The sequence below is a fragment of the Macaca nemestrina genome, chromosome 9 (genome assembly GCF_043159975.1).
Source record: "Macaca nemestrina isolate mMacNem1 chromosome 9, mMacNem.hap1, whole genome shotgun sequence".
Lineage (NCBI taxonomy): Eukaryota > Metazoa > Chordata > Mammalia > Primates > Cercopithecidae > Macaca > Macaca nemestrina.
In genome coordinates, this window is record NC_092133.1 from 7,855,576 (window position 1) to 7,881,637 (window position 26,062).

General features: G+C 39.4%; 1 protein-coding gene and 1 pseudogene across 5 annotated transcripts in view; both read left to right on the forward strand.

The window, feature by feature from the left end:
- LOC105470448 (DEAH-box helicase 32 (putative)) overlaps positions 1–26,062 on the forward strand; it is a 62,550-nt gene that overhangs the window by 10,038 nt on the left and 26,450 nt on the right. For 2 of the 5 annotated variants that reach the window (XM_071068934.1, XM_071068933.1), the window contains exons 2-3: positions 11,485–12,011; positions 23,891–24,084. In XM_071068934.1, coding sequence (XP_070925035.1) covers positions 11,730–12,011; positions 23,891–24,084 — 476 coding nt within the window. In that variant the 5' untranslated portion in view covers positions 11,485–11,729. Of the gene's footprint in view, positions 1–220; positions 373–7,905; positions 8,003–11,484; positions 12,012–23,890; positions 24,085–26,062 lie in introns of those variants that run through there. The other 3 variants (XM_071068935.1, XM_071068936.1, XM_071068937.1) reach the window with 3 other exon arrangements.
- On the forward strand, positions 1,904–2,081 carry LOC112424904 (U2 spliceosomal RNA; annotated as a pseudogene).

Here is a 26,062-nt window from a genome sequence, read left to right on the forward strand (position 1 = left end):
GCTCTGGAATTGCATGTCATAAAGGGTGAACAGGAAATGACCAGGTGCTTCCAAAGCAGAAGAACAGCCTGGGCTGAGGCGAACAACTAAATCGTGGTTTGTTGTGGCTGAACCAGAGAATACTTTATGTGTATTAGAAGAAAATGGGAGGAAGTAAGGCCAGAAAGGCAAATGTGGGCTAAATCAGAAGGAACCTAAGGACTGTGGGTTTATTTTCCTTAAAGGTAATAAGGAGGATTTGGGTCAGTGACTGGATCAGTTTTGCATTTGAAAAGGATCACTGGCAACACTCACATGACAGATTGGTAGAGAGCCTAAATGAGAGACAAAAAAATTGGAGATGTCGCTGAAGCTCAGTGAAGAAATGAAGAGGTAACTAGGAGAGCGATGGTGGGAATAAGAAGGAGGGGGCCACTAAAAGAGGTAGAATTGGCAGATCTTGGTGGTACAGGAAATGAAGAAAGAGAAGCCAGGGATGACAGTGGGGTGATAGAGTGGATTGTTCTGCTATTCATTGAACTCTAAAGAAGAAAAAAGTTTTTGTTGAGGAGTTAAAGAAGTGGGGTAGATGATGCGTCCAGTTTGAGATGCCTGTCATATGCATTGAAAGATCCCGTGAGTAGTAGTAGTTGGACATGTGGGTCTGGAACTAAAGGAAAAAGTCTGAGATGAAGATAGAAATTTGGATTAAGCATTTAATAATTGAAGTTAAAATGTGATTATTTTCTCCAGGGATATTATGTGGAATAAGAGGGTAAAGGAGGATGCACATTTTACGTTGTGGGGAGGGGCTGATAGTGGAAGAACCCGAGGAGGCTAAAGACCAGTGCTCAGAAAAGGGAGCTGAAAATCTGGGAGGATTAATGGAAGAGTTCTTACTCCTGAGGAGTTCATGCATTGATTGACTGAAATGATTATTCCTCTATCTACGATACAACGCACAACACAGTTCATCTATTATTGTTTTATTAAAGTTAATGTGAAATGACTACCCATTACTTTGTTAACTACAGCAGAAATCTTGATATTTATGTTTAAAAATGTTTTTAAAACATTTTTTAGATACAGAGTGTTACTATGTTGCCTAAGCTAGTCTGGAACTCCTGGGCTCCTCCCACCTCAGCCTTCCAAAGCGCTGGGATTACAGGCATGAGAGCCACCATGCCTGTGGCTATTTATGGGTTTTCTGTCTCCATTTGGGACAACAAATCAAGTAAAATGTAACTTTAGAAGTTGATTATGATTATGGCTCAAGCAAATACTTTTAAAAAAAGAGACAGATGGATAAAAAGTTCATTTCATGTGTGTCTCAGGTAAAATATGTTAACTTGGGGAGACCAGCGGTAGCCTGTTCTTTAAATCTCAGCTTTTTGAATCTCACACAAAATTTTTCTCAGATATCTAACTAGACCACTTAAATAAGCCAGATTAGTATTTTAGCATACTTTATTAACTCTGCTACTACTCAGAGTAAATTACTTTTTGGAATGTAATGCAGTCAAAAAACCATCAAAATAATATCACGAAGCACTGAGTGGTCCAGTCATTTGAACTTCTGACAATACCTTTGACTTACAAACTTATTTGTGGGGAGTGGTATGTTAGTACTATACATAAACATTGATTGAGTTCGGGGGAACTTTCTGTATATACATTTAAAAATATATTTTTTTAATAGAGACAGGGTCTCACTGTGTTGCCCAGGCTAGTCTCAAACTCCTGGGCTCAAATTAACCTCCCCACTTGGCCTCCCAAAAGGATGGGATTACAGGCATGAGCCACTTCCCCAAGCCTAAAATTTTTGTAAGTACCATTAGAATGTAAGAATTCTTTTTAAAAAATTTGATAGTGCAGGGTTGGTTATTCAACCAATATGCACTACAATATTCAATACTGTATATTTATCACTTCTCGGCCTTTTGGCGAAGATCAAGTGTAGTATCTGTTGTTATTAGCATAATATTGTATATGCAACCAATAGTCAATACAAGGTTGGTTGTATCTGATATGAACCAACATTGAGTTAAAAATGGACTTTGAGTATTTTTAAAAAGCTAATTAACTAGATTTGCTTACTTAACATCAAAGAAATTAACACATTACAAGTCTAGAAATAAAGATTTTAAAATAAATTTTGAATTTTGACCTTATCTTTTCTGAGAAAGCCTTTAAATTGATACTGGAAACCAAATAGGATATATTTTTGGGAGATTTGAGCCTATTGAAACAAAGACAAACAAAGAAGTAACCATCTAAAAGTCCCAGTAATGATTAGGTCCATTGTTTCAATTAAAGCATACCATGCTTGAGAGATAAAGTGTATTAAATATTTGACTGTAACTTTGTGTTAGAAATATGTTTTTCAAATCTATAAAAAAGATTTACAAATCTGTCTATACCATGTTTTTCAGTTTTATGGTACTTCTTCCAGACCTCTCTTCCTGACATCTCCATTAGTGTCAAGTATTTCTTCAACCCCCAGTGGTGCAACGTGAGCCTATTTTTAAAAATGTAATCTGGAAGCAATATGTAACATAGTCAGGAAGCAGTATGGATATATGGTTAAGCATATACACTATACATTTAACTGGGGTTAAGCAGAGATCCGACTGCGTGACTTTAAGCACCTGCTCTACCACAGATGATCTTCTAGAAGCTGTATAAATTAAACCTCTGAAAGTTTACGTTTCCTCATTTGAAAAATGGAAATAATAAAGTAAACCCTCGTGGGGTCCTTAAGAGTTTAAATGAAATAATCCATATAAAGTGCTTAAGTGCCGAACATAGCATCTGGTGTGCAATAATCACTCTATAAATGCTAATTGGTAAAATTATCATCATTGTTATTATTAGTCCAATGGTGGTAGTAGCATGGAACCAGGCCTCTCAAAGTATGGCCTGCAGATCAGGGCCAGTGCAGACTTACTGGTTTGCAGTGAGATCTGGAGCTTGTGCCAGAATGTAAATAGGCGATGTCACTAAACATACTGATTAGTGTTCAGCTGACTTTTTTAAAATAGCAAGACCTCTTCAGTGTAGGAAGCAGTGAGTTGATTTGCATTCTGGTGCAAGCTCTTCACCTTGCCACAAACCAGCACCAGAGTTGATGTGGAGTATTCGACCAATGATCCTGCTCTCCAAAAAATAATAGCCCTTTATTCTGAAGACATTGTTATTCACTCATAATATCTCATTAACTTTCTTTTTTCTAAATATTGTAATAATAGATTATAAGTATATTGTTTATGAGTTCAGCAGTTATTTATTGATCACATAGTTTGTGCACAGCCCTATACCTTATTTTGCAGGAGTTGCAAAGATGGCGCAGAAATTAATCTTGCCTTTAGGAAGTCTGGCATAAACCCGCAAGAGGAAATAAGTGGAATTCTAAATAAATGCATTGAATATATGCAATGAGCGTTTGCAATGTCGTTATAGCTTGGTTCCAAAGATTTCAGTACAGACAGATGTTTCCTTTTGCTGAGCCGCTACCACAAGAGGACAGAATTAATTAATTAATTATTTTTCTGGAAAGGGAGTCTTACTCTGACGCCCAGGTTGGAGTGCAGTGGCACACTTCAGCTAACTGCAACCTCCGCCTCCCAGATTCAAGCAATTCTCCCACCTCAACCTCCTGAGTAGATGAGATTACAGGCACCCGCCACCACACCCAGCTAATTTTTGTATTTTTTGTAGAGACGGGGTTTCACTATGTTGGCCAGGGAGATCTCAAACTCCTGACCTCGAGTGATCCACCCGCCTTGGCCTCCCAAAGTTCTGGGATTACAGGCGTGAGTCACCACGCCCAGCCAGGACAGAATTAATACCTTTTACTTTTTCAGCATTATGCTATCACACACAATAAAGTTCAGAGTTTGCTTTATTAAGATAGTGTTTGAATCTTGTAGGAGATTCAGAAACCTGCAGTACTAGGGAAATCTGAGTTTTAGATATAATAACTAAATTATAGCTTTTAAAGATTAGTATTGTAGAAGATTCATCCGTGTTTTTTAAATTACTAATTTTCTATTTCATCCTTCGTGCAAACATATGAATTCTAAATGATTGTTCCATAGAATATGAAGAGACATTAAATAAATATTAAAATATTTCTAAAGTTTTGATTAAAATGAGCACAAATTATTCTCAAAAAAAAATTCATTGCCAGCGTGGGCAACATAGGGAGACACTGTCTCTACAAAAATAACAAAATAAAAATTAGCCAGGCATGGTGGTGTGTTCCTGTAGTCCCACTACTCGAGAGACTGAGGCAAGATGATCAATTGAGTGTGGAGGCTGCATTGAGCTATGATCGTGCCACTGTACTCCAACCTGGGCAACGGAGTAAGACCCTGTCTTTAAAATTAAAAAAAAAAAAAAAAATGCATTGCTCAAACAGATAATGTTGAAACAAATTTTGGAGTAATAGAAACATAATAATTTTTAAAAAACAAGGCATGTATATTTTATGTATAAATATATAGTATAGGGTTTCCAAACTATGAATTAGATCACGAGACAGATTTATTTTTGCATACTAATTTACTGGTGAGTGGGCTTAGGGAAAAAAGGAAAATAATGCAAAATGTTCAAGTCATGAAATGTTATTTCATTTTTAATATTTCTTAGAATGTTTTGTATGGATTTATTGGTTTCTCTTATTACCATGCTTGGTGCACCTGCTCATAATCACTTTTGTTGTGCCTTTTGCCATAAACTTTTATCAGCTCTCTTAAAACCTAATCTCACTAATGACTTTAAGAAAATTGAAGGTGGGTTTTAGAAAGATTATAGGTAATATTGAAGAATATAAGGCAGGCATGGTGGTGTGTACCTGTAGTTCCAGCTACTCGGAAGGCTGAAGCAGGAGGATCACTTGAGCCTAGGAGTTGAATACAGCCTGGGCAACATAGACTCTGTCCCTATTTCTAAAATTAAAAAAAAATACACACACAAACACATATAATGTAAAATAAAGAGAGTAACCTGAAATTTAAGAGGAGAATTGTAAGGAAAAACAAAGAGTAAAAAATGAAATTTGGATCAAGAAATGACTAGGTAAGTTAGACCCATGGCGCTTGAATCACAACCTTTTTACCATAGCAGATCAGGTATTTTGCGATCTGGTCCCATCTCATCTTTGAACTCATCTTGTACCAGAGTCTGTCTTTCTCTCCAGTTAGGTACCAGCCATACTTGTCTTCTTTTAGGTAATTGTCTGTAAGGTTGAGTCTACATACCATAGACAAAGAATTTCTATTTCCACACCCCACCCTCAGCCCCACCTAACCAGACCTGCCTGTTCAAACTGTGTCCCTACCGTGTTCACATTGCAGACACATGGTAGGCACTCAAGTATTAGTTGAATGGGTAAATGGAAAACCCAAAAATGGAGGCATTGAGGATGAGAAAACTTGAGGACACAGAAGACCTATTAGATTATGAATGATACCGATGATAAAATACAATCAGATGTTGGTCTTAAAATCATATGCTCCCTAAAGGATAGAAAATGACTCATTCATTATTTACTCAGCTGTAATTATTAATTAGGCACCCACTATATTTTGATTTAGGAGTGGAAATTACCAGTGAAGAAGGTATAGCTCCAGTAACAGTGTAAGTAAAGAAACATAAAGACATGGGGAAAAGATAATCACTAGTACAAACGGTTCAAGAGTCCCCTCGTACTTGATGTTGCCTCCTCAGCATCTGCAGTTTACAAGCGGTCCCACAAAGATGAGTGATCTGCTAGAGCCAGCATGATACATGCCATTGTCTGAATCTCAGTGCAGCTCTGTACTTTTCAACACGGTAACTCTTCTGAACTGATCAAGAAGAAAGCAGCTTGAATAAATGTTGACAAGGGGTTAATTTGGGGTTTGGGTGTATGATTCAAGGGAAGACCAGGAGCCTCTACAAATATTCCAGTTTGTGGGTTTGTGAGTCTTAAAGAATTCTAAGAATAGCAAAAGTCTATCATATATCATAAACAGAAGGGAACAAAAAAGTCACATAAATCCAGAAACGTGGTGAATTCCTGATAGAAGTGTTTAAACTCTATGCAGCAATAGTAAGCTACCTTGAACTTAGCTAAGAGTGAAATAATGAAGGATGTAACTATGCAAGATAGACTGCAGTGGAGACACTAAGCCCCTGCTTCATGGAGCTCACATTCCAGTGGAGGGCACCAACAGAAAACAAAGAGGGAAAATATATACATTATGTTAGGTGGTGGTCTTAAGGAGAAAAAACGAAGCAGTTAAAGAGGTTAGGAAGTGGTTTTCGGGAGTGTGGGAGAGCAGTAAAAGTTTAGATAGGGTGGCCAGGGAAGCCTTTACTGAGCTGCCGTTTGGTAAAGATCTGTATGCAGTGAGGAAGCTAGCCATTTGGATATCTGAGGGAGGAACATTTCAGACATACAGAAGGGTGAGCACCAAGTCCCAGAGGCAGGCATCTGCCACGGTGTTTGAGGAATAGCAGGGCGCCGTCTGGCTGGGGAAGACTGAAGTAGGAGCTGTTGCACATGAGGGCGGAGAGGCAATGGGTCCAGTTCATACAGTGATTGTTGGTTCTCTTAAGGATTTTGGTTTTTCCCCAGAGTGAGATGAGAGGGAAAGTATTGGAGACTATTGAGCAGAGGAGACATGAGCTGGCTTTAATAGGATGACTCTGACTGCAGGCTTGAGACCTGACTGTAAGGGGCTAAGGGTAGAAGAAGGCTGATTAGGAGGCTATTGCAGTAATCCAGGTGAGAGGGGATAGTGGCTCAGACCGTGTTCACAGTAGAGGTTATGGGGCACTTGATATTTTTTGAAGGCAGAACTGACATGATTGAATATATTAGTTTTCTATTGCTCCTATAGAATTACCACAAATTGAGTGGTAATTTATTGTCTTACAGCTTCGTAGATCAGAAGTGGGTTGTCAGTCTCACTAGACTACAATCAAGGTGCCAGCAGGACTGTGTTCCTTTCTGGAAATTATAGGAGAGAATCTGTTTCCTTGCCTTTTCTAGCTCCTAGAGGTCACTCACATCATTCTTTGGCCATGGCCCCTTCCTCCACCTTCAGAGCCCACAACATTGCATCTCGCCAACCTTCTTCCATAGTCATATTTTCCTCTGGCTGTGGCTAAGAGGGTCTTCTGATCTTAAGACTCATGTAATTAGATTGGGCTCACCAGGATAGTCCAGGATAATCTTCCAATCTCAAGGTTATTAATTTAATCACATCTGCAGAGTCCCTTTTGCCATGCGAAGTACATGTTCATAGGTTCCAGGGATTCCTACATGCGCATCTTTGGAGGCCATTCTACATACTGCATCAAAGGACCAGATGTGGGATTTAAGATAGAGAAAAATCAAGGGTAACTTCAAATATTTTGATCTGAGCAGCTGGAAGGAAATAATTAACTGAGATTGGGGGGACCAGATTTGTGGCTTTGGGGTAAATGTTGGGAGCTCAGTTGCAGGCGTGTAAAGTCTGAGTTTCCTATTAAATATCCAAGTGGAAGATGATGCATAGGTAGTTGAATACATGACAATAAAGTTTAGATCAATGGATCCTAAGGACAGATACACCCATACATCCATGTGTGGATCGCACTAAAGCCATAAGATGAGATGAGACCACTCAGGCCCTATTAAAGAGAGAAAGGGGAAGAGAGGTCCAGGTACTAAGCATTGGGAAACTTCCAGATATCTACCGAGTGCTAAAATTATTTATTTGGGAATTTGATAGGTGAAAAGCATGCAGTAATATTGGCTTGAATACAGAAAAAAAAGCACAAAAGAGGAGCACTGAATGATGAAACATAAGAAGTTACTCAGGACGAATTAATGCTTTTGCTTCACTTAATGCCTTACAAACTTTGTCTTTCCATTTCTGTGAACTGTATTTCTAGAATTACTGGACCAGAGCCAAACACATAAATGACTAAGACATAGCTTCATCTTACATCGACTTCTAATTCTACTTTGTGAAGGTTGTCTGTTAATTAGGTATGTATTATTTTCATGGATGCATGTTTAAGAGCTGTAATAGATTCTTTTCAAATGGCTGTCCTTGACAAAGTATGCTGTCTACAATATACATGTATGATAGCTTTGAAAGGAGTGAACGTCAGTGTTTCAGATTTAAATTTCTTGTAGTGGAATGTAGTTTATACCGATAACAGAACAGTTATTAAACTTTATTTTGAGTGACATCTAACCTACCATATTATTTGTTTCTCTTTCTTTAGACTGGTACTGTTAAATTTGCCAATGGCCAAGACAGATCTTTTGTACATATTTAATTACCTCTCGGAAAAAATATTTACACAGCTTACACCAGTTGCAAGATGAATAAGGAGAGGTGTATGAATGTTATTGGAGTCAATGGGCCCAAAACTCAGCCTCTAGCTGGGTCTCAGCCATTCCACCCTCCAAATTTGGAATCCAAACCATAGAGCAGCAAAAAGTCCCTCTGAGTAGTCAAAATCAAAGTCTGTAAATGTCATAGCTTTGCGCCTCAGACTCATTGGATTCAATGGTAGAGTCCTTTGTGGACTCAAGCTTTACAAATGTGTCTGTCAAACAAGCTTGTCTGGCTTCTAATGCACTGGTTAGGAGAGCAGGTTAGAAAGGCAGAGAAGAGCCTCACAAGGTAAGGGGCCACACACCACACTGCGGCATTGGTTCTGAGTCCCCAGAGAAGAGCAGGGCTCCAGGAGAGCAGTCTGGTCTTTGGCCTCTGTAGATTTCAGAGACATCTGAGGACATCATTCTGTTTTGGTAACTGATGTAATGGTGACCTTGAGTCACGAAGAAAAAGTTAAATTTTGAGTATAGTTTATATAAGAAGGCAGAAGTTTCGTTATCTGTTTCTGCAATTCAAACTACCCTGGAACGTAGTAGCTTACAAAAACAGTGACCATTTGTTATCTCATGATACTCTGGGTTGTATGGGCTACTGTGGGTGCTGCTTCTGTTCATTTGGCTGGGGTTGCAGTCATCTGGAGGCTTGACTGGGCTGGAGCATCTTAGGCAGCTTATTCACATGGTTGGGGGTTTGTGCTGCTGTGGACTGGAAGTTCAGCTTTGGTCTCTTCCCCGTGGCTTGGGCTTGGGTACCTCACAGAATGACAGCTGGTTCCAGAGAGGAGTGTTTCAAGCATGGGAATATCTTGGAAGTGATTCAGTATCACTTACCTGCATTCTTTTGGTCATAGTGAGTCACAGGGCCAGCTCAGATTCAAGCCAAGAGGAAATAGACTGTACCTCTCCATTTGGAACAGTGGCAAATAATCTGTGGCCATCTTTAATTCCACCATAACAGAGAAGTGGTTAAGGCTAATGTGTGTGGATACGTTGCATAATGTGTGATGAAGGGGCCAGGTAAGTCTCAGGTCTTTAGAAAGAAGACTATTCAGAAAACTTGATTATTTCCTCAGGGTTCAAAGTGGTCAATGCTTTATAAGTAAGATTTTACTGTAATTATAAGATTATTACATACTTAGGGAGTATTATAAATTAAGAGAAACATTTCTATTTGGTAAAAATAATAGCTGTTCTTTTTTTTTTTTTAAGGTAAAACAGTTAAGAAATACTACCTAAGGCAATCAGTGGTTATAATATTTAATAGCAATTTAATTTACATGTAGGCTGAGAACCCTTGGAAGGGATTCTAATCAGAACAAAAGAAAAATAGAATATAAAATTAAATTTTAACTTCTCGTAAGCAGTAGAATTTTCTGATTCTTGGATACCTTCCCAGAGTTAGCTTGTGCTATGATCTCAAGCTACTGTGCTTCCTGGAGCTATTCTGTGGGTCTACTCTCACCTTATAGAGGCAGTGAAGAGTTCTGAAGTAATCCATATTACAACATTTCTGTTATGCCTTTGTAATTCCATTTTAATTTTCAAACACTGGCTTTCAGATGAATTTTTAAGAACTCTACTTGGGAAGAGCTGTAAAGTTCTTCTCCCCCTCTGATTATTTATCTCTAAACTAGCTTATTCGTCTGTGAGTTTTAAAACTTTCTATCCTGCTCTTGCTGCCATCTTCAAAATATCCTTTATATGTATATCTAGTGCCTAGTTTACTCATCTAATAAGCCCTTAGAAGACACTCAGCAAATGTTTTTTGAGTGACTGATTGTTGCCCTGGAGCCTGTCTTGACCAATGGAGAGAGAGCTTCTCTTACCACTTACTAATTAGGAACTAGCCATTGGGCACACTGGCTCTAACAATCTAAAGGAATAACTAAGGTAAATCAGGTGATCTGAAAAGAGCAATAACTTACAAAATATCATGAACTGTATTTTACTATTCTTTTTAACTTGAGTTTTCTTTTTCATTTGTACCTGGTTAGTATGAAAAGGGGCTTATTTCCAGCAACACTAATAGAATTTTTCTTTTTAATCACTAGTAATTGGAAGAGGAAAGACCCTTCACCTGACATGTGGAGACTAAGTTATTGCTATAAATCTTGCTCTTTCTTGGGTGATTTCTCTTCATTTAAATTAAAAGTTGTCCTTAATGGCTTCTTGGACCTGACATGTTGGGCTCAAGACCCAAGAATCTCAAGAAATATGCTAGAGATTTCTGGTTTAATTAAACAAAAGACCTTATTAATAAAAGCCAGCCAGCTGGGCACGGTGGCTCACATTTGAAATCCCAGCACTTTGGGAGACCGAGGAGGACAGATCACTTGAGCCCAGGAGTTTGAGCCTAGCCTGGGCAACAAGGCAAAACTCCATCTCTACAAAAAAGTACAGAAATTAGCTGGACATAGTGGTGTACACCTGTAGTCCCAGCTACTCAGGAGGCTGAGGCAAGGGGATAACTTGAGCCTGGGAGGTTGAGGCTGCAGTGAGCCATGATCGTGCGCCACTGCATCCAGCCTGGGTGACAGAGTGAGACCCTGTCTCTAAATATATACACACACACACACACACACACACATATATATAAGCCAACCATAACCACATACGGAAGGAAGTAATAAATTCATTCCCCTCTCTTGAAAAGTTTTAAAAATGTTTTTCATTAAAGGATTTCTTAATAATAGACTTTCCTGTAGCCTGTGTTAGAGGAACACTCACCAGGCCTTCACAGTTCTTTCCTTTTATAGTGTCCAGCTCCTCTTTTGACATGGGATTAGGTGACCACGTGATTGATTAGCCTCACAATCACAATCCTGTCCCTCCTGTTGCTTTCCATTCACAGTTGATCAAGACGCAGAGCCTGTGATAGAGGTCAGGCAGAGAGCACGAGGCCCAGTGCAGAATCATTTTCTGAACCAGCCAGGAAATACAGGAACCGACCAAACTTTAAACACCAGCCTAAATTATTCCTGTTCTTTTAAGCAGGCAGCAGAAATGACAGAAACCCGTTAACAGAAAAAAATAATGCTTTTCATTTGAATGCCTATGCATTTTCTTTTTAACTTGTATGTGTTCCTAATTTTCCTTACTCTTTTTGTTTGTTTGTTTCTTAGTGTGGTTTATTGACAATCATTTACAATGCCGAAGAGTGCTGTAGTGAGCCAGCACAGTGGATAACACAGCAACGAAGAACAGATGCAGATTTGAGGAATTTAACTTGCTAAAACCTTGAACTGAAGTCAGAGATTGGGACATATGGGTTTGTATAAATAGGCTTTTAAGCCCTCTTTGCAATGGGTTACTGATAGGAGAAACTTGTTTGCGGAATGTCAGCTGCGTGAGCTCACTGTTGGACAAGATGGAAGAAGAAGGGCTGGAGTGTCCAAACTCTTCCCCTGAAAAACGCTATTTTCCTGAATCCCTGGATTCCAGCAATGGGGATGAGGAAGAGGTTTTGGCCTGTGAGGATTTGGAACTTAACCCCTTTGATGGATTGCCATATTCATCACGTTATTATAAACTTCTGAAAGAAAGGGAAGATCTTCCTATATGGAAAGAAAAATACTCCTTTATGGAGAAACTGCTTCAAAATCAAATCGTGATTGTTTCAGGAGATGCTAAATGTGGTAAGAGCTCTCAGGTGAGTAACCACTACAAAAAATAATTTGCTGTATGTGTTCATTTTGCAATTATTATTTAATGACATGTCACAGCCTGGTGTTCTAATAATAATGTCTAAAACATAAAACAAAACATTATTCAGATAAAATAATTAAATCACTTACCTAATTTTATTAATTTTACTAATGCTCGCTGAAAAGTTAATATCTATGTAGAAATTAATTGTGTTTAGGGTACCACTGAATTGTCTATAAAGTAGTATTAAAATTACTCAAATGATCTCATTGTGTGTATTATATTTTAAAAGATGTGATGCGTGTTATTTCCTCACCCTGGGTATGGGGATTAACTGCTCTGTTTCAGTGCCCAGTGGTCTGAGAATCCAGATATGTGGATATGCTTGTTAGTGAAGCTTCCTGAGCTACTGAAATCAAACGCACAAGGAAATTCTGATTTTCCTGACTATGAGAAATAACTGAGCAACCAAATATGATCCAGGCCTGGGGCCACACACTTTGGGGTCTAAGATGGGGGAAAGAATTAGGATCATTAAGAGATAAACCTAGGGATATTAAAATACTAAAGAGTTAGAGAAGGCACAGTGGCTTACATCTGTAATCCCGCTACTTTGGGAGACCAAGGTGGGCAGATCACTTGAGCCCAGGAGTTCGAGACCAGCCTGGGCAACATGGCAAAACGCCATCTCTACAAAGAATGAGTATGGTGCCACATGCCTGTCGTCCCAGCTACTTGGGAAGCTGAGGTGAGATAATCACCTGAACCTGGGAAGTTGAGGCTGTAGTGAGCCGTGATCCTGCCACTGCACTCCAGCCTGGGCAATGTGAGACCCTGTCTCAAAAAAAAAAAAAAAAAAAAAGAAAGTTTATTTGAGCAAAGAATGACTCATGAATTAGGCAACACTCGAACCACTGGAGGTTAGTGAGCCTCTCACTGCAGCAGCAAGGGCAGTGAGCTTTTATAGGCTGAACATGAAAGTAAGACAAAAGACATTTAAATTGGTTAGAGTGGAAAGTTCTTAGTTAGGGAATAGTTGGCAGTTTCTGATTGGTAAAGTCTAGTATGGTTTTATGTTTACATTGGACTTTGGTTTGCTTATGTGGGACCTTAGAGCTCTGGCATTGCCTCAGCCTAATGGCCTCCCAATTAAAGTTTGTTTCTTTGCTTTTTTAACGGGATAGTGGGCCAGGTGCAGTGGTTCACACCTATAATTCCATCACTTTGGGAGGCTGAGGCAGGAGGATTGCTTGAGTCCAGCAGTTTGAGACCAGCCTGGGCAATATGGCAAGATCCCATCTTTACAAAAAATTTAAAAAATTAGCTGGGCATGGTGATGTGTGCCTGTGCTCCCAGCTACCCAAGAGGCTGAGGCAGAAGGATCACTTGAGCCCATGAGGTCAAGCCTGCAGTGAGCCATGTTCATGCCACTGTACTTCTGCCTGGGCAACAGAGCAAGACCCCATCCCCCCCCCCAAAAAAAAACAAAAAACAAGAAAAAGATGGGCACAGTGGCTCACGCCTGTAATCTCAGCACTTTGGGAGGCTGAGACGGGCAGATCACAAGGTCAGGAGTTCAAGACCAGCCTGTCTGATATGGTGAAACCCCGACTCTACTAAAAAAATACAAAAATTAGCTGGGCATGGTGGCGCACACCTGTAGTCCTAGCTACTTGGGAGGCTGAGGCAGGAGAACTGCTTGAATCCGGGAGGTGGAGGTTGTAGCGGGCTGAGATCATGCCACTGCACTCCAGCTTGGGTGACAGAGTGAGACGCCGTCAAAAACAAACAAAAAAAACACCAAAAAAAAGGATAGTGTAGACGCGGAAAAAATATAATAATTTTCTCTGTCCTTTATAACTCTTATCTGAGGCTCCCTGTAACAAAAGACAAATTAACAGAAGAAAAACAAGCAGAAGTGTATTAATATGTATGCCTCATGTGTACATGGGAAAAACCCCAGAGAAATGAGTAAGTCTCTAGAGTAGATCTCAAAGAAAGCATTTAAATTTTGGGCTTAAATACCATCATTCTCTAAAACAAAGTAAAAAAGGTTGTGGGGAACAAGCCTTTAAGATGAGATGGCCAGGAAAAGCACCTTAAATGAAAGTGAAGTTTGTTATGAAGCTGTAGGTCAATGTGTTCTCTACTTAGTCATCTCCTGGTGCACAGAGGGAGATACCCTTATAAGTAGAGATTTCTTGTATAGGCACAAATTTATCTTTAAAAAGGCAACTTTTCAGAGCTATTCCTATGTCTGCACTTTCTCAAAATGTGCAAAAGAAGCATATTTTGAGGTCACATATTCTGGTCTCCTTCAGTCATATTCAGGTATGTTCTGAGCCCCAACATTAGATAGTTAATAAATACTTATTATTCAGTTTGTTGTTGTATTTGAACTTCAAGTTTTGGTTCAAGTGAGATCCATATTTTACTCTTAAGTTTTAAAGCAAGCAACCGGTATTTTTATCATGAAATTCATTTCTAGATTCTGGTGATGGAAGAATTAGAATAGACAATGTAGTGTGAATAATGAGAAGTCCTGTTTCTCTTAGAGAAGTTATGAATAGATCTAGTAGAATAGGCTATGGTCTAATATAATAGAATTAGAATCTGATGGAACCCCTTCATTTTTTTAGATGAATAAACTGTGGCCCGGAAGGATTTGATAATTTTTCTATCTAATGTCAGTAGCTTTCTGAATTGGAGTTAAAAGAGTATTTTCCACTATAAATTGTTGCTTCCAAGTTGTTTATTATCTCTAGAGTTTACCTATTTTATTATCATTGTTATTTTTTGAGACAGAGTCTTGCTGTCAGCCAGGCTGGAATGCAGTGGAGCAATCTTGGCTCACTGCAACCTCCACCTCCCAGGTTCAAGCAATTCTTGTGCCTCAGCCTCTTGAGTAGCTGGGATTACAGGCATGTGCCATCATGCTCGGCTAATTTTTGTATTTTTGGTAGAGTCAGGGTTTCATCATGTTGGCCAGACTGGTCTCGAACTCCAGGGCTCAAGCGATCCTCCCACCTTGGCCTCCCAAAGTGCTGGGATTACAGACATGAGCCACTGTACCTGGCCTAAAGTTAAATTACTTTAGAGGTAATTTGAAAAGAGAAGGGCTGGACAACAGATTTTTTAAATCTAATTTACAGCTGCCAGTATCAAGGGTTTATTATGATTTGTTCTTTGTTATGCTGTTATTGTTATAACAAACAATTTCAGTTCATTGCGAGAAGCTAACGATGAGAACTGAATGAGTATAATTTTCCTAGTTTCTGTGGACAAATAACATGTTGAAAAAATGTGTTTTTATTTTACAATAATTTCAAACTTACAAAAAGTTGCAAAACCAGTACAAAGATTTTCCATATGTTGTTCACCCCGATTCCCCAAATGTAAGATTTTACCGTATAAACTGTATCTTTACCTCCCTGCCCCCTCCATACATTCATACACATTTTTATTCTGAACCATTTAGGAGTAAATTGAGGACATGATGCCTTTTGCCTCCAAATACTTAACACAGTATTTACTGAAAAATAGTGTATAGCCATAATATAATTATCAAAATCTGGAATTTAATGTTGATATCTAATTATTATCTGAATTCTAGACATTCACATTTAATCAGTTTCCCACTGATAGCCTTTATAATCACAGAAAAAAAAATTGTTTTTCTGGTCTAAAATCCAATCTAAAATTATATTGCATTTTATTGTCATTTTTTAAAGTCTCCTTTAATCTGAAACAACTCCCCACTCTCTCCTTGTCCTTTATGACCTTGATATTTTTGAAGAGCACAGGTTATATATTCTGCAGAACGTCCCTCAGTTTGAACATGTCTGATGTTTCCTTAGGGTTAGGTTCAGGCTCTACATTTGTGGCAAGAAGATCACAGAAGTGTTGTGTATCCTTCTCAGTGCCTCATATCAGAAGGTACAAGATGTCAGTTTTGCCCATGCTGGTGATGTTAAATCTGATCTTGGTAAGGTGGTGTCTGCCTGGTTCTTTATTGAAAAGTTAATAATTTCCCTCTAATCATTTAATAGATACATATTTTGAGAGTATATAAATATGTTTCTCATTATACATTTGTAACCACCCAATGGGTTCATCTTGTTTGTTGTCCAGATAGAGCCAATTTATCAAGACAAGGGAATTGAAATAGAGAATGAATTTAATACACATAAAGCTGGCTAAACAGAAGACAGGAGTTTTACTATTACTCACATCAGCCTCTTTGTCAATTTGGATGCTGGAGTTTTTCAAGGATAGTTTGGTGGGTAGGGGGCTAGGGAATGGGTACTGCTGATTGGCTGAGGATGCAGTCACAGAGGTGTGGAAAACAGTCCTCATGTGCTGAGTCCACTTCTGGGTAGGGACAACAGAGGAGTTACTGGTCTGTCCAGTTACAGGCCCATCCAGTTGTCAAAAATGCAAAAACCTGAAAAGACATCTCAGAAGGCCAATCTTAGGTTCTATCATAGTGATGTTATTTACAGGGAGGTTACAAATCTTGTGACCTCTGGAATAATGACTGGTAATCATTTAACTACACTTACATCTTGGCAGAATTCAGGCCCCTCTCATCCTCCTAACCTGGTGTCCTTTCATTAGTTTTACAAAGGCGGTTTCATTTTTCTATTATCATTTAAACTGTAAACTAAATGTCTCCAAAAGTTAGCTTAGCCCACTGCAGGAATGGTTAAGGGCAGTTTGGGAGTGAAAGGCAAGATGGAGTTGGTCAGGTCAGATCTCCTTCACCATCATAATTTTCTCACTGTTACAATTTCTGCAAAGGCAGTTTCACATCCATCCACTAGTGTTAGCATTTTTGGTGATTCTTACCTTTGAATTATTACATTAGTAGTAACCAAAGATGATTGTTCTAATTCTGACATGCCTTCTACACATTATTTAGAATTTTTCTGTAAGGCTGAGCTTTCTCTCCTTCATCATTTATTTGTATCAGTGTGGACTCAAATTCTTATTTTATTCTATGGGTTATAATGTATTACTAAGCCAACTTTATTGTTCAAATTGCCCCTGATGTGACTTCTCTGTCCTTTTGATATTTCCCCATTATTTCTGAGCACGTCTTTGCTTTCTGGCTCAGTAAGATGTTCCAGGTTCATCTAGTACATTCCCCATGCCAGTGTAGGGAAACCAATTTTTTTTTTTCTCCAGGAGTCCTGGTTCCTTTTAGTGGTGAACTGTGTTTTGAAACCAGCATCTGGACACTAAGTACCCATTACCATTGGTTTATCATTGCTTTTTTTTTTTGAGACAGGGTTTCATTCTGTCACCCAGGCTGGAGTGCAGTGGCATGATGACAGCTCACTGCAACCTCGACATCCTGGGCTCAAGTGATCCTCCCACCTCAGCCTTTAGAGTAGTTGGGACTACAGGTGTGTGCCACTACACTCAACTAATTTTTGTATTTTTTGTAGAGACAGGGTTGTGTCATGTTGCCCAGGTTGGTCTTGGACTCCTGGACGCAAGTAATCTGCCTGCCTTGGCCTCCCAAAGTGCTGGAATTGTAGGCATGAGCCACTTCACCCAGCCTATCATTGCTTTTAGGCCATCTCAGTGGACACAACAAGGAAATAAATGTATGTGAATGCAATACACACACATCTCATTCTGTCTGTCCACCTATCTATGGCTCTGTTTCTCTCTCTAGCTCTATTTCTGTCTTTCTCTATTTCTATGTATTTCTATGTTCTTACCTCTCATATTTTTTATCTATCTTTCTATGTCTTAAAAACCATGAGTTTGTGCTGATGCCTCTGATTCCAGTTTAGCACTAGAGGATTTATTCTAGCCTTCCCAGTTTTCATATCCATAACTTCTCTATGAGAAACAGGACTTCACGTTATTCACACTATCTTTACCTGTTCTCAGATTGAACAAGTAAAGATACTTGAAAGAACAATTCTTATTGTAGTTTCAGAATTGCTCATCCACACTGCAGTTTAAAAAAATTTTTAATATACTTCTTGAGTTTTCTTTTAGAATTTATCATCTTCAAGAGCAAGAATTGTTATATATTATATGTTATATTAATACCTAGCAATGGTTTATCTTGTCATTTTTAATCTCTCAATTATTTCAATAAATTATGCTTATTTTCCTGTTAATTGGGACGACATGTATCTTCAAGGTGAGAAAAATCAAAATAGTACTCAAATAAGAAAATGGATCTATTCTAAACTAATTTAGATAGTGGGAGCGTTGGTTGTTTTCTGAAAACAACTTGGTTTTTGTTGTTGTTGTTTTAACAGTTTGCAAGAATATTTTCTTGTTCCTCAGAGTTTTAAACCTTTCAAGAAAAAAGTCTTTCTTTAGAGCCAAGCTTGGTCCTAAAGATTTCATCTGTCTTCAGTGCAGAAGTGTGAAGTCTATTTTATGACTGCCCCAGAGAAACAGAGGACAATTTCCCATATGTTTATAGAATCTTTTCCTATGACATTTTTTGCAGACAAGTTATGAAAGATCCTGAAAGAGAAACATCTCTAGAAGTGTCTATTTTGCTTGTTTCTCCTTCTCTAGCTTTTGTCCTGAAATTTCCCATGAATGGATGGGTCGGTGAGGTGAATAAGCATGATATAACAAAGAATTAACTTAGATACTAAGAAGCTGTATAGCTTAGAACATCTGTACCTTTATTGACTGGGTAAACTTGTTCACCATTTTCTGCTGGTAGATTCTACCTGTATTCACTCAAAACCAAGATATATGTGAATTGTGTTACCCAGGGATGTGTGACATTTGATTTAGAAGGGGCCTCGCTCCTCAGTAATGGATTCTGATATATTGGCTCACTTTGGGTGGGATGGCTGCCTTAGGGGCATACTCAGGCATAGGCATTTTACAAGAATGTTGTTGAAACCATTAAAACTTACAAACTTAAAAACCATGAGTTTGTGTGAATTTGGGTGAATTGGTGGTCTTTTAGATTCCTTTCAACTTGTGGATTCTGTTTTTCTGGTACTGAAATTAAAGGGAGTGATTGGGACCTTGGCATTAGCTGCAGGATTGGTGGTCCTAGAGACATTAAGAGAAGAAAGCAGAAGAGGACTCAGGCCCTGATGGACAAACTGATGATCGAAAGTAAGGGATTAGAGGCTTTTGGGACTAGTATGTGTCTAACAGAACAGTAGTTTGTGTCTCATGGAGGTCCTTTTTTTTCTCACTTCATTTATTCTCATTTAACTATATTAAATTATAGTTAACTGTATTATCCATTAGATGAGGTGAAACAATCACTGGCAGTAGATGGAAAGGACAAAGTTCTACGCTAGCATAGCTTATGCAGAGGTCCTCTTGCCACAATGGCAGTGATGAGACCATACATGGATACGTGATGCTGCTGCTGCTCCCTTGATTCTGATCTGGATCTGGTTGCAGATTCTTACAGGAGATCTCCCTACAGCCCACCCCAAAGACCCCGGGCCCCAGCTCTCCCAGAACCCAGCGGCCCAAGCTCTGTGTGCTGCCCGGAGTCGGGAATGGAGCATCTTTGCTTCACTGTCTGAATTTGCAAGTTGTAGAACTGCAGTTGCTAACTTAGGCTGATAAAGCCTTATTTAGATTAGATTTTGATTACCCAGAGGACTCCTCTTACCTACTGTCATAGCAGCACATTGGCCAGAGTGTTGGTGATTTCCTTTCAGGCAGGCAATAAGAGGCCAGGGATGCACATTCTCATGCCTCGATTGCTTACCCTGCATGCCCCGGAGTTGGTTCCAACTGGGCTTTGGGACAGAGCATAGGGCAGGCCCCACTGCTCTGGCTTTATGCAAATGGCACATCAGAAGTACAGAAAACTGCATTTAGAAAATGGATTGAGAAGCGCGAAAAAAAGTATTCGGTGAGTTCAGAATAAAAAGATGTGAAGTATTGATTCTAGTTAGGGAGCATTTCCAGACCAAATGTATAAATCAGAGGGTTGCATATCACCAAACTCCCAGATAAATTACTGTGAAAATAGGCTTTTTTTATGTGTTAGAGGAGCAGTTTTCTGTTTCTTCACCATACTGTGCAACTTCTGCTAAGTACTCAGTCACAAAGTGACCCAGAATTCAGTGTTTCTCTGAAAAAAGTTAAAGCCAAATGATTCATAGAAAGGTACAACTATTTAAGCTTTTCTAGTTCCCATAGTGCCAACTTGGCAGTTAGTCCATCCAGAATAATGTTTTTTAATACTAGGGGGGAATATCTTCCAAAGAGGAACCATGGGGCAGAAACAAAACCTCTACCAGGCATGTAATTCATTGGTGAGAAGACAAAGATGCAACCGGGACAATGAAGAAGTCGCTAAGTAGTACCCGGAAGAGAAGCAGAATTGGGACAAGAAAGGTCAATACCAACAACAGATACAACATTTACTATAAATGCAGAGAAGGCGAGAGTTCTTTGTAAAGGTGCCATCTCAGTATCCCTTGAAATGTGAAATATTCAGATTACCGACACTGGCCAAATCGTAACAGTTTTCAGTCAGTAATTCAAGTTTGTTAAGGAATCAACCCTCAGTATGTTGCTTAGCTTGCCCAGAGTGATTCAGAAGGCATGTACAACTGTATAACTGTAACAAATAAGGCAGATCGTTTCATGTTTCTCTCTTTTCTGGCTAGAGATAACCTTTTCAGTTTGTGTTTGCATTGCTTACCGTTAACTGTCTCCCAGTAGCTGTTACTGGAAGGGGAGCTGCATCCTATGTGGTCAGAGCCATAATTGAGTAGGTGCACTATAATTTGTTGTGACTTCTGCTCAACTGTTAACTTGGCCACGTAAGCAAACATTCCTACATTAAGCACAATATGGATCTGTTCAGTCTTCTCCTGGTTATTTTAACTGATATTTAGAAGGCCTTTTCCCATTTCTGAATTAATGTCTTTGCCTCATAGGTGAAATAGTTTGCTCTAATGTAGAGGAAGGCAGAAAAGGAAAATGAAGACTGTTGGATTGGTATATTTGTTGTGCTTCCAGGAATGTATAATGTTTATACCATTATCAACATACTGTAATAAACTAATCTTGCAGAATGTGTTTACATGAGTAAAGAGAAATAAATTAAATGCAGTTTTTAAAAAGGGCCCAAATCAGAAGCTTGAGAACATGGCTCATGATCATTGGAATCCTGTGGAATTTTAGAGTTTGAAAGCAGCTGTCCTGGACCTTGTGTAATAACCAGGCTGAACATGTCCAAATGTTTTAATAAAACTGGATAGTATTATTTCAGCAACAATTCTAGCTATGTAAAGCAGTGCCCACTGTCATCATAGTACTGTCCCCCGGATACTACCATTAGGCTAGAAAGAGTAATTTATTTATTTATTTTTATTTATTTTTATTTTTTATTTTTTGAGATGGAGTCTCGCTGTGTTGCCCAGGCTGGAGTGCAGTGGTGCAATCTCAGCTCACTGCAACCTCTGCCTCCCAGGTTCAAGTGATTTTCCTGCCTCAGCCTCCTTAGTAGGTGAGATTACAGGCACCCACCACCTGGCTAATTTTTATATTGTTAATAGAGATGAGGTTTCATCACGTTGGCCAGGTTGGTCTCAAACTCCTGACCTCTCAAGTGATCCACCTGCCTCGGCCTCCCAAAGTGCTGGGATTACAGATGTGAGCCACCGCACCCGGCCTAGAAAGAGTAATTTAAAATGCTGATTGCCTGAGAATCTCATGGCTTCAGTTGCCACCTTTGTATAAAGATGCTTAGAAGCAACTGTGATGTAGTGGAAATTATACTCGCCAAGAAACTAGAAGATATGGATTGGTTCTGGTCATGTTGTTTACTGGCAGTGTGACCTTGGACAAGTCACACCTCTAAGTTTCTTTCCTCATGTGTAACATGAGGGTGTTGGCCTTCATGTCTGAGGCGATTCTCCTGCCTCAGCCTCCCGAGTAGCTGGGACTACAGCCATACACCACCATACCCAGCTAATTTTTATATTTTTGGTAGAGACAGGGCTTCCTCATGTTGACCAGGCTGGTTTTGAACTTCTGACCTCAGGTGATCCACCTGCCTTGGCCTCACAAATTGCTGGGATTACAGGTATGAGCCACCACGCGGGGCCTAAAGAAAATTTTTTAAAAACAAGTGGTTTCAATACAGCGTTTCACATGAATGATGTTTGAGGTCTTGGCTAGGGACGCTAGATAGTGGACCCTGACATGAAGGCAGTTAGTTTAAAAGTAAGGAGTTGGCAAGAATAAAAAATTACTTGCTAAGGAATAAAGGAGGTAAAGTTTTATGTAAATTCTTTGACTATGTAGAATCTTAGACTATGTAGAATCACAGAATTTTAAATTATTTCTAGAAAGTGTAAGAAATTATTCATTCAACAAATATTTACTGAGTACTAGGATAATCTGGTGACCAACACAGATAGCTCTCTGCTTTTAGAGCTCATTTGAGGGGATGTTAGGTAGTGGGGAACTAGGAACAAACAGGTAACCTCAGGAGGGTGATGGCTGCCACAGTGGGAAGCACACTGTGGATCTAGATACCTAGGGGATCGCAGCAAGCCTTGTGGAGAAAACGACACAGGAGTTCAGACTTGAAGGATAATTCTCATTCATTCAGTCCATTCATTTTACAGGTAAGAAAACTAAAGCTTAGAAAAGTTGGGGTTTACATGGAACAAATTAATGGCCAGCCAGTCCCTTAGGTGCCTGGTTACTCCTGGGTCTTGCCTTGATTCCATGTTTCCTGAGCGCAGGATCTTAAACTTTCATCTTTGATAGAACAAAGTAAGCGTCGAGTAAATAATTACTGATAACTTTCAACCTGTTGACAAGGCTGACACCTATCTTAAAATGCAGGAAGTGCATTTGCCTTTCAGTCCTTAAGAATTTGCAGTCTCCAGCAGTCATTCATTTTGGAGTTACTTGTATTTCTGGTGAGTTATGTTTTTCAAATTACAGTGAGGATTCAGATCTAAGAATTTCATAATGAATCTTGTAAAGAGCAGACCTCAAGATAATTAGAAATTTTACAACGTTTAAATACCTTAGATCAATTAAAAACACTCTTGGAATAATTTATTTTTAAAATGCATATGTAACAATGCATAATTTACTGACAGTGCCTTAAGATTGTAGCATACAGATGAATTCAGTACATTCTACTGTAATAATTCTTGTACAGATGAATGTGATAAACATCAGTTGGTCCATAATATATTTTAGAAAGAAAAGGATTTTTAAAATAAAATGGCTGTAGAGTAGCTTTGCTTGGAATTGACTCTTTCCAAATCTAGATGGGTTGGTTGACTATCTCACTGGGTTTATGGGTTTATTTATTTAATTATATTTAGATGGTAAATTACCAGGATATTTTAGCTTTTATTATCAGAGAAATGTTAAGTAGGCTTATCTGGATATTTGTTATGATCATTTGGATTTAAATGTAAATGCTTTAATTTTGAGCCATTATTTTTTATCTAAATGCCATCTATAATTTACATTGCTTAAAACACAATAGCTGATAACAGAAGCCATATTTTCAGAAGCCTTTCTTCTAACCAAAAAGAAAATAATAATCTCTAAATACATTAGTCTTTTCAGAAACACAGTTGAGGTTGAAAGTATTTTTTTTTTCATTTTGCCCTTGATTTTTATCTGCCTTTTTTTGTCTGGGAGTCAAACTTTCACAGTCCCTGGTAACTGCTGTTTATTCTTAACTTTATTTCCTAGCAGTAACTCTGTGCATAATCCATATTGTTCAGAGTTTCACTAAATAAGATGTAATACAGCCCACTGCTGATTTACTGATGAAAGAAAATCTCTTATAAGATGAACCCTGCTATAAGACAGAGCTGTCTCATTTTTCATTTTCAGCAGAAGCTGATCCTGTCTCATTTTTGCCTGTTACAGGTTCCTCAGTGGTGTGCTGAATATTGTCTTTCCATCCACTACCAGCACGGGGGCGTGATATGCACACAGGTCCACAAGCAGGCTGTGGTCCAACTCGCCCTGCGGGTGGCAGATGAAATGGATGTTAACATTGGTCATGAAGTTGGCTACGTGATCCCTTTCGAGAACTGCTGTACCAATGAAACAATCCTGAGGTTGGTTTGCGGGGTTCAGTCTGCTCCCTGCTGGTGATTGTTGGCTTAGGTTCTACAATTCTGAAACAGCATTATTCTAGCATTCTACCTGTTAAGCATCTATGCTGTGCAGTAGCAACTGGTCTCTCTTGTCATCAGCCAGCAAGCAACAGTTGCTTTCCCACACTGGCATCATCAGGGATTCCTTGTCTAAACGTATCCCATGACTCCCATTATCCCCAGGAAAAAGTTAGCAACTTGCTTGGCCCCTCAGAACCTTCAAGCATGTGCTTCTGGAGCTATGCCTCATGCAGGGGCCACATCATTGCCTGTGTGCAAGCCACATGGACACCTGGAGCATGCTGTGTGGCCTGTGCTTCCACAGCCTGTGCCTGTACACCTGCCCCACCCTGTGCTCAGCATGTCCGGGCCTCTTCTGAGCCTGGCTAGTTCCTCCTAGTCACTCAGTCTCCAGTGTAGCGGTCACCTACTCGAGGAAGGCTTCCCTGCCCCTCCAGTAAGGTACATTAGAAAACCCTCTGTGGGGCTTCTGGAAAACTTGGTGTCAGCCTCCATCATGACTTCGATCCGTGTTTCTCTAACTGTACTTTTCAGAGGCTTCTGCGTTCCAAGGAGCCTTCTTTGTGGCTACTGCAAGTTGTGGTATCTGTTTTGTGCTTAGCTTCATTATGAGATTTCCTTTGAATAAGGATTTCCAAGAGCTTGAAAGAAGAAGGGAAAAAAAGGAGAAAGAAATTGGAAAATCACTGCTCTGGGCTAGTGCTTCTCGAGCACTTTTATATTACAGCCCTCATAGAAAGTGATAGTATCCATACAGTACTTCAAGGAAATGGTCACAGCTGCCTGCAGGCAGAGATGACCATCCCACGGGCTTCAGCTGCCCCGGGCATTGCCTGACCACTCCAAGAGCCAAGTAGATAAGTATCTCGGGGTCATTATTTGTGCACCTCTGTAACCCCTTTGTGTGGCATACCAGTGTGCCATGGCACACCATTTGGGAAGCTCTGCTTTAGTGTAACAGGGCAGGGATGGTTTTTCACATACTCATATCCCTGAAGTCTCATGTGCTCATCCCCAGGAGGATGTTCAGTAAATTGGATAGTGGAAGGGATTTTGCCCTATCCCAGCTAGTGCTGCACTCTGGTGTGGTTCTGTTCTCCATTCAGAAAGCCCATGGGGCTGGGCACGGTGGCTAATGCCCATAATCTCAGCACTTTGGAAGGCCAAGGCATGAGGATTGCTTGAGCCCTGGAGTTTGAGACCGGACTGGGCAACACAGTGAGCGCTCATCTCTACAAAAAATACAAAAATTAATGAGCATGATGGTGCATGCCTATAGTCCCAGCTACTCAGGAGACTGAAGCAGGAAGATCACTTGAATCCAGGAAATCAAGGCTGCCATGAGCTGTGATCGCGCCACTGCACTGCAGCCTGTGTGACAGAGTGAGACCCTGTCCCAGAAAAAAAGGAAAGCCCGTGGGGCTCATTTGGTTTGTACTAAGCTACTTTCCCTCAAATGTTTATCTTCAAAAATAGAAGACAGTCTTCAGGCTAGTGTCAAATCATAGGGGAAAGTCTTTAGACCATCAGCACTCTGACTTGAACTTCTTGAAGATATATTACCTTCTGCTAGTATAACAATTATGTCCCTGAGTCATTAAATTACTATGTATTTATAAATTGCTTATTGTGTAAATGGTACATGAGTGGTACAAAAGAAACATAAAAACCTCTCTGGTTCTTAGGAGCTCACAAACTAGTTAAAGAGCTGGACAGGACAAGATATAGGACCCTGAAAGGGTTAAGGATCCCTAAGCAGATTCGTGGTTGGTTGGTTTGTTTGACATTTTAAAGTAGCCCTTTGAATTATTTTTTTAATTAAATGATGGCTCTGACTAGGTTCTAAAGTTAATATTGTATCTTTAATACCATCTAGACTTTGAAAACCCTTTAAAAGGTCTCTTTAATGTAGTCATTT